At 35.5% G+C, this 9,248-nt stretch overlaps 1 protein-coding gene across 1 annotated transcript; it reads left to right on the top strand.

The window, feature by feature from the left end:
- The first annotated feature begins 761 nt into the window (after nt 1-761).
- Nucleotides 762-9,017, top strand: LOC120202027 (carbon catabolite repressor protein 4 homolog 1-like). The gene is made up of 12 exons (XM_039202513.1): nt 762-1,468; nt 2,657-3,410; nt 3,950-4,036; nt 4,118-4,201; nt 4,279-4,365; nt 4,459-4,545; nt 7,079-7,132; nt 7,225-7,316; nt 7,869-7,983; nt 8,136-8,280; nt 8,429-8,584; nt 8,738-9,017. Exons 1-11 carry the CDS (start codon nt 1,311-1,313, stop codon nt 8,572-8,574), a joined length of 1,809 nt encoding a protein of 602 aa, XP_039058444.1. The 5' UTR covers nt 762-1,310; the 3' UTR covers nt 8,575-8,584; nt 8,738-9,017.
- The last annotated feature ends 231 nt before the right edge of the window (nt 9,018-9,248 follow it).

Genomic DNA, 9,248 nt, shown 5'->3' with positions numbered 1-9,248 from the left:
CAAAATAAATATATATAATTAGAATAAATTTAATCTTCCTAACACGTGTCACCATTCGATTGAATGATTAAATTTATTTTAATTTATTAAAAATATGACTAAATTGAGAGAATATGTAAATAACAAGGACTAGATATGTGATTGTACCAATATATTTAACTATTACATCACCTAATCTGTTAAATGTTAATGACAAGTAGCTTGATTGTGAACAATTAAATAATTTAGTGATCTGATTGACAAAATTAAAAGATCGGTGATAAAAGTAAAATGACTAAATAGTTGAGTTATCACTAATAAGTTAACACATAATTGTATTCGATTTATTTTAATTTTTATATATTAATTTTAGATTTTGACTTTTTTAATGAAGATAATTTGTTTCAATATCTTTTTTCATAAATATTTATAAAAACTTTAAATTTAAATAAATAAAACATAATTAATAAATATTTTAAAATTATTTTCACTATTCTAAATATAAATTAATTATTTTATTATTATAAAAATTAAAATTAATTAGAAATAAAATTAAAATTTGATTTAACTAACCATTTTTCAAATCGTCCAAACATTCTAGTTTACTCAATTTCTTTATTTACCTCTAATTTGGATAAGAAAAAGAAGAAATGCTAAAGTTTAGTGGCTCAAATCGTAGTTTAGCCAAAAATAAAAATATTAAAGATAAAAAGGAAAAGCAATTGCAACCTTGCATTTGATCTTAATATAAAGTGCTAAGCTCCCAATAAATGAGGGGAAACCCAAACAAAGCCATCCTTGTCTGCACCGCCATACCTCCGCCATCGCTCCGCCGCGACACCTCCCACTTCTGAATAATCTATCCATATTTATTATTTTCTGTAAACTAATTACTACTATTTTCTTTTTTTCTTTTCAATTATTTTTTATTATAGTTTTCTCTCTTTTGATATAAATCTAATATTTTCATTTCGTCTGTAAAACCCTAATTACCATTCCATCTCTCGTTTCCCCCTTTGCCCATTCCTTGGATAAATTCTTTTCGGAACCCTAAAGTTTGTTACAAGATCTGTTGTTAGCTTCGTATTTTATTCTTAATATTAAACTAGGTTTGTTTGATTTAAAGGAAAAGGGTGATTTTGGATCAAGGCTGGCGGGTGCTTGGTTCAAGTAAATGGCGGATCCGCCTGGTCTCCGCCCCGATAGGATTGCTTATATTTTCGAGGTCATATCTTGTTCTGCTGATAGTGTTAGTGTGGGATTGGTTTTGACAGGCTTAAACACCGGTGATCGTTGCGAACCGTGACAAAGGAAGCCGCGGAAGTTGAAGCATGCTGAGCGTGCTACGGGTGCACCTTCCTTCTGATATACCAATTGTTGGCTGCGAGCTCACGCCTTACTTGCTCTTACGCCGACCTGACAAGACCGTTACCACCGATGACGTACCTGAGTCATCCCCTCTTGATGGTCACTTCCTGAGGTACAAGTGGTAAGCCTTCTTAAATCCCTCAATAGCATTCTGTATTATTTGTTGGGGGAGGGAGCGAATTGGGGTTTGATTTAATCTTATACTAATTTTTTACCCGAATGAGCTTGAATAAAATTTAAAGAAACCATTTTTATGTTGGCATTAAGGAAACTTCTCATTTTGACCAATTGGATTTGATCTAGTTTTTTGTTTGTGATTTTATTTGATTGTTATTTGTTTTATTAAATACAGTGTATGACACTTCTTTGTTAGGTGGTTGTGAATACTTACATTGGGGAATGTATGAAGTTGATGTTTATAAGTTTTTGGCTTGTTGCTATCCACCTCCCTGTTGTTATCTGCTGTCTCTGCTTGAATTGGAATGACACTTCATAGTTGCAAAATATGCCATGAAAAATAGGCTTTTCAAGCTAGAATGTTCTATGAGTGGTATTATTATTGTGACCACCCTGGCATTTTTTTCTCTGTGAAGTTTGCTAGAATGTTTCAAGTTAGATTGAGAAGTACTACATATAAAATGTTGGTTTGAAAAGTGGTGCATTTAAAATGTTGGTTATAAAAAGAAGGAATCATCCAGCTACAAGAGCGGATGTGGATGTATAGTGATCACCCATTAACGGCTAAAAAGGTGGTAATGAGGCATTTAATAATTTATTACCTATTTCAGCCTTTTCTATTTGAAAGTAAGTCTAGTTACATTCTGGAAATTATCAGAGATGCTCTGGTGCCTTGGAAGGTAATAGGATGTTGCAGTGATTTCCATATGTTTCATCACAAAAGATCCTAGAAAATCACGCATTAAGCAATTACATCAGTTTACATGTAGCAAGTAGTAATAAAATTGAATTGATTTAGTATTCCTTGAATGATATTTAGATTTGTTCACTTCAAGACAAAAATCTTTAACCACTATGTTAATGAGAGAGACATACTTTGGGTCCCTTGTAGTTTCACTGAAGAATTTTGAGGAGGATATTGTGCATTCTTATTGTAATTGCTGGATTCTTGTTCTGGAAAAGGGATTATGTTGACGTTATCTTGTGCACTTTTTGTTGTGGTTTAAGATCTTTTCATTTGTCTGCTTCTGGGAATTAATTGGAAACTTGTATAAAAGGTTGACTGTTTCAATTTTTCCATTTATATTACATGTCTAATGCAAAATGTTCCTTTCTTGGTTCTGTTTCGCAGGTATCGCATACAAAGTGATAAAAAAGTTGCTGTCTGTAGTGTACATCCATCTGAGGAAGCCACATTGCAGTGCCTAGGTTGTCTTAAGGCTAAAATACCTGTTGCTAAAAGTTACCATTGCTCTCCTAAGTGCTTCTCAGATGCGTGGCAGCATCATCGTGTTCTGCATGACCATGCTGCAAGTGCTGTAAATGAAAATGGAAATGAAGAGGAAGAGATATTTGGCCGTTTCAATAGCACAGGGTCTGGAGTTATTAATTCTAGCTTATCTGGTTCAGCATCAAGTGCTAGCTTGACAAATGGTTCTACACCTCTGTATCCTGGTGCAGTTACACAGAGGAGTAGTGGTGAAACCTGGTTTGAAGTTGGACGCTCTAAAACATATACACCCTCAGTAGATGATATTGGCCATGTTCTCAAGTTTGAGTGTGTCGTCGTTGATGCTGAAACGAAACTACGTGTTGGACATCCCAATACTGTTTTGACATCTCGTGTTATTCCTGCTCCTTCTCCTATTCCTCGGCGTTTGATCCCACTAAGTGGAGCTGATATGATGGGTCAGCTTGATTCAGATGGCTGTATTTCATCCTTTGGAACTTTTACAGTTCTGTCGTACAACATTTTGTCTGACTCGTATGCCAGCAGTGAGTTATACAGTTATTGTCCTTCATGGGCTCTTTCTTGGCCATATCGCAGGCAGAATTTGTTGCGGGAAATTGTTGGTTATCGTGCAGACATAGTCTGTCTTCAAGAGGTGATACTTTCAGTTAATATCTGATGAATGGTGATAGCAACATTTTAGAAATGTTTTGAACTGGAAAACAGCTTTGAAGTTTGTTGCATGATAAAAAATCGCTTTTATGGTCAATGTTTGCTATTACATTTTGGGTGGAGATATAGAGCTTGTGCACTTTTTTCAATTTTAATTTAGATGTAGGTTTATGTTCATTTGTATCCCTTTTTTTACTTTTAGATACAAAGCATCATTATATATGTGTGTATCCCTAAAAGAGTTTATTTCCCACAATTGGTTGATCTAAGAGTGAAAGTGGCGATGAGTGATGCTAATAAGGAAATTATTTCACTCTTGCTCCATCTTTGTTAAGAAAGTAAGGAGTTCCCCCCCCCCCCCCAAAAAAAAAAAAGAGGCAACAGTTAAATGAGAAATAATTTTGTAGGCCAGAATTTCTTTAGGTGCATTCAACTCATCATTAGCAAGAAAGCAGCTTCAGCCTTTGGTCATCTAGATGAACATTGTGTGTGGCTAAATACCAATTGTTATCTTCTTTTCAGGTGCAAAATGATCATTTTGAGGAATTTTTTGCCCTTGAGCTGGACAAACATGGGTATCAAGCTTTGTACAAGAGGAAGACAAATGAGGTTGCTTAAGAACTCCCAAGGTTCTCATCTCAATGATTTCGTCGTTACACTTATGAATAATATATGTTGTTTATACTGCAGGTTTATGGTGGAAATATCCATACAATTGATGGTTGTGCTACTTTTTTCCGTAGGGATAGATTTTCCCATGTCAAAAAATATGAGGTTTGGAAGTATTTCTAATATTCTATATGGATTTATGCATATTTTTCCAATGCTAAAGTAAATCATGTCTTTTGCAGGTTGAATTTAATAAGGCAGCTCAATCCTTGACCGAGGTTGCAGTTCAAACTACTCAGAAAAAAGCTGCTTTAAATCGTTTGGTTAAGGTATTAAATCGATTATAACTAATTTGGATCTGTATCCATTCTCTTACAGTACATACTTTTATAATAATATCATGTAAAATTTTCTGTCTGCAGGATAATGTTGCTTTAATTGTCGTTTTGGAAGCAAAGTTTAGCAATCAAGGATCTGACAATCTTGGGAAACGACAGCTTCTCTGTGTGGTAAAAATTGTTGTTTTTATTCTTCTATGCTACTTGAGGTCCAACTCGAAGTTACAAGTGGGGAATGATATTTGGGTCAATGGATCTTCTCTAAAGATACAATTTCCTAGGATTTTTGCCCTTTCTACTAATAAAAGGGGTAAAGTGGCTGAATTTGGTGCCTTTGAAAATAATGGATGGGTTTGGAATATTACACTAAGGAGAAATCTTTGTGATTGGGAGTTTGAGCAGTGGTGTGCGTTAATGAGTTTGATTCATAATATTGTCTTGAATGAATCTATGGAGGATTTTCTAGCTTGGTCGGGGAAAGGCGAAGGCGTGTATTCGGCAAAATCGGGTAGACTCACTATTTCAAGTAGAATGGGAACTCCTTTTCAGTGGAAGAAATGGGTGTGGTCAGGAATGGCTCCTCCTAGAGTAGAAACATTTCTTTGGCAGATTACTCATCAAAAATTGGCGGTTAGAGTGGAATTGAAGAAAAGAGGGATTTCGATAGAAGATGTTCTGTGTCCTTTATGTCATAAATATGAGGAAACAATCCATCATCTGTTTATTTTGTGCTCGGTTGCAGAGGAATTGTGGTATAGATTTCTAAGACTATGGGATATCTCTTCAGTTATGCCTCAAGAACCTTCTTCCCTTCTTTGTTCCTGGTCTTATCTAAGGGAGCAGTCTACTATTTGGAAGTTTATTCCAAGAGTCGTTTTATGGTCTTTATGGAAAGCTAGGAACTCAATGGTGTTTGAGAACTAGAAACTAGATACTTCTTCTTTGTTCTTCATTTCCAGGGTTAGATTAGCTAAATGGTTTTTAGCGAAATTCCCTAATGCTAATATTCAGGTTGACATACTAGTAGGAGATCCAACGTTGGCAGATACATTTCACTCTATTTTCTATAAATCGAAGAAGGCTATCTACTGGTCTCCACCTCCTACAGATTTCTTTAAATTCAATGTTGAAGGAGCAGTGAGAGGTGATGGGCTGTAGGGTGGAATTGGTGGAGTCTTGAAAGATTCGAATTGCAATATTTTAAACTCGTTTTCTATAGCGGTGGGTCCTGGTCCTCCTATGTTAGCTGAGCTGAAGGCTATTAAACAAGGAATTGATCTATTCCTTTCGTCTGAATGGGCTTCGAAAGGAAGATTAATCATAGAGTCTGATTGTAAATCAGAAGTTGATTGGATTCTGTCACCAGTTTCTGCCCCTACGTTTCTCAGTACTTTGGTTGGGGAAATTGGGACCTTAGTTTCTGCTAGGGGTATTATTGTTAGATGGATTCCTAGGAGTTGCAATTCGGAGGCAGATAAGTTAGCTAAGGAGGGAATTGGTTGATGATTATAGCTATATGATTGGTTTGGTTTGTATTTTATTTTGGAAGTTATGATGTAAGATTATGTAATTTTGGTTTATTAATAAGATGAGGTACTCTTTTCCTCCTTCCGATGTTGCCTCTTCCACGAGAGCCAACTAAGAAGGAAGTTTTTAATGAGATCTCCTATTCCTATAAAAAAAAAATTAATTGTCAAAACATGACATCACATGACCAGTGATGATTGATAAGCATTTTGTTCAAGCTTTTTTATTGGGTTGTTGGCAAGTTGAACATGATTTAATCATGCCGCATCTGTTTTGAAGAAGGGTAGTTTCGGAGTATGTTTAGCCTGGCCGGATTGAATTCAAGTTCTATGTTACCTGAGTTTTGTCTTATGCTAGCTCTAACTGAGCCTATAGCACAACTTGTTGTAAGAGGAGTGTATAGATGGTTTCATAGAAATGGAACTGCATGATTTGTTGCTATATAGTCCTGCAGTTGGTCTGTATGCAGGCTGTAGATCCGATTACAGGTGTGAATCACTTTGTAGGCAGCAGGTGTAAGGCTGGTTGTGCTGCAGAAACCAGTGTAATGTACTAGATGGTTAAGGAGTGTACCTATATTTGAATAAATATGATTTTAGTCCTTTAGATTGTTCTCCTAGAAAGTTTTATTGTGAAAGTAAGCACATTCTAGCAATTAGAAGCTATTATGCTCCAAATCTTCGTTTTTGTTAAAGTGCCCATGTGAGACACTCATGTTTGACTTATAGGCATGGGGATATGACTTTTAAGGATCCTTCAAATTAATCCAAAATCTTAGAAAAATCTGACCATACCTGTGTTTGACACATTCGTATTTGACACACACCCTCTGTTTGACTAACATAGATTAAGTAACAAAATCCCATGAAACTTTTGCATGTTATATTATGACTAACCAAATGCCAATTGGATTAGATAGATTCTGTGCTCTCTCTCTATCGTATTGTATTTGGTATGCGTTTTGGTTCTTTTAGTCTCTTTAATTACTTTTCAATTTTTATTTTTACAAATGTGGCATGGAAATGTTAGCCATGCACATTTCTTCTCGAAGTTGGGCTGTTCTTTACATTCATGAAAGTTGACTTATCTAAATACAGTTTACATATTTATTATATTGTTTGCAACTCTTCCATTTTATGTACAACTATTTCATTCTATTCCTGGTTTTGGAATGCAGGCAAACACACATGTAAATGTTCCACCAGAGTTGAAGGATGTCAAAATCTGGCAGGTTTTAGTTTTTTCTTTAATCTGTATATCTATTTATACATACATGCGTTCTCAAACAATTTACTAATTTTTTTGTTCTTTTTAATATTTTAGGTGCATACTCTCTTAAAGGGATTAGAGAAAATAGCTGCTAGTGCAGACATTCCAATGTTGGTGTGTGGTGATTTTAATTCAGTTCCTGGGAGGTAACCCTAGTATCCTTTACCCAATGTTAGATCATTTGGTGTTTTATTTTACAAATGTGGCATGGAAATGTTAGCCATGCACATTCTTCTCGAAGTTGGGCTGTTCTTTACATTCATGAAAGTTGACTTATCTAAATACAGTTTACATATTTATTATATTGTTTGCAACTCTTCATTTTATGTACAACTATTCATTCTATTCCTGGTTTTGGAATGCAGGCAAACACACATGTAAATGTTCCACCAGAGTTGAAGGATGTCAAAATCTGGCAGGTTTTAGTTTTTTCTTTAATCTGTATATCTATTTATACATACATGCGTTCTCAAACAATTTACTAATTTTTTTGTTCTTTTAATATTTTAGGTGCATACTCTCTTAAAGGGATTGAGAAAATAGCTGCTAGGCAGACATTCCAATGTTGGTGTGTGGTGATTTTAATTCAGTTCCTGGGAGGTAACCCTAGTATCCTTTACCCAATGTTAGATCATTTGGTGTTTGAGATCCATTTTGTTGTATTAGACTTTTTCGAAGTTAAATATATTTTTGCACAGTGCTCCCCATTCACTTCTTGGTATGGGGAAGGTAGATCCACTGCATCCAGAATTATTGGTAGACCCTCTTGCAATTTTGCGTCCTCATAGCAAGTTGACTCATCAGTTACCACTGGTAAACTCTCTTTACCATTTCCATAGAAAGCTTACGTTTTTTTCCTTACCATCATTGATAACAATTTTTTGATACAGTCTTCAATGGAGAAAGAGGCTAGGATTATACATTATTCAAGGGTTGTGTTTGACAAAGTTTGTTTCTCTAAACAGGTTAGTGCCTACTCACCCTTTGCAAGAGGTGTTGGTCTTGGTTTGGAACATCAGAGAAGGAAAATGGACATGACAACTAATGAACCTTTATTCACAAACTGCACAAGAGATTTTATCGGCACCCTGGATTACATATTTTACACAGGTGGGTAATTATTTCAGAACACTTGAATGATAGGATAGTGCATGTACAAATTATAAATTATCTTGAACGCCTCATCCCTGAGATTCTTGTCTACTTAGATGTTTGATATTTAGGCTAATGCAGTTGCATGTCTGTCATGTGCTTTCAGCGGACTCTTTAACAGTGGAGTCCTTACTGGAACTCTTGGATGAGGATAGCTTGAGGAAGGACACAGCACTTCCTTCTCCAGAGTGGTCATCTGATCATATAGCACTATTAGCTGAATTTCGGTTCCAGCCAAGGCCTAGACGCTAACAATTTTAAGGTATGCCATGATGCACCCTCAATTTTAATTGACACGAACTATACAACCAAATTATCTGTGATAAGATAAAAATACACGAGTTTCCATTTATGCATACACGTGCAATCTGAAAAGATTGTATGAATAAAATAACAAGGTTTACCTGTTGTTTAGGTCATGGAGGTGGCGAAGACACTGACACCCCTGAGAAGCCGATGGATACAGATAAAAGGCATTTGAAAGAAGGGTAGATCATGGTCCGTGTTTTATGGTGATGGAGGGTCCTTTGATCTATCTGGTTTGTAATACGTCCAACCTTTGTTTCATAGAAAAATGATTATTCCTTTTCCATATTTTTTGTTTTTGTTTTTGGCAATAGAAATGTCCACCGGCTCGGCACAATTTCAGCGAATGGTGCTTTTGTTTCATAGAAGAAATGACCGTTCCTCTTTCATTTTTGTTTTCAATTAGTGGCCTTCCCATCTCATCTTAAAGTTTCATGTTTCGTTTTGCCTCCAAGAAACAACATTTTAGTTTCTACTCTGAATGGAATTTGAAATTGGTCTGTTAATTATCAGTTTTGAACAACTGAGCTGAGACTTGGGTAGACTGACTTACAGTAGCGAGTTTTAAGCAGGAATGGGGTTCGAACCCCAATTTATTATCTAAATGAGGTTCACAATGA

The sequence above is a fragment of the Hibiscus syriacus genome, unplaced genomic scaffold, assembly GCF_006381635.1.
Source record: "Hibiscus syriacus cultivar Baekdansim isolate YM2019G1 unplaced genomic scaffold, ASM638163v2 tig00008145_pilon, whole genome shotgun sequence".
In the NCBI taxonomy this organism is placed as follows: Eukaryota; Viridiplantae; Streptophyta; class Magnoliopsida; order Malvales; family Malvaceae; genus Hibiscus; species Hibiscus syriacus.
This window is presented reverse-complemented; position numbering and strand designations above follow the sequence as displayed.

Excerpts from the sequence above, each read along its gene's own strand:
- LOC120202027 (XM_039202513.1), top strand. The coding sequence starts at position 1,311 with ATGCTGAGCGTGCTACGGGTGCACCTTCCTTCTGATATACCAATTGTT. Across the intron at positions 4,202-4,278 it reads CCCATGTCAAAAAATATGAG|GTTGAATTTAATAAGGCAGC; the intron begins GTTTGGAAGTAT and ends TGTCTTTTGCAG. Across the intron at positions 4,546-7,078 it reads AACGACAGCTTCTCTGTGTG|GCAAACACACATGTAAATGT; the intron begins GTAAAAATTGTT and ends TTTGGAATGCAG.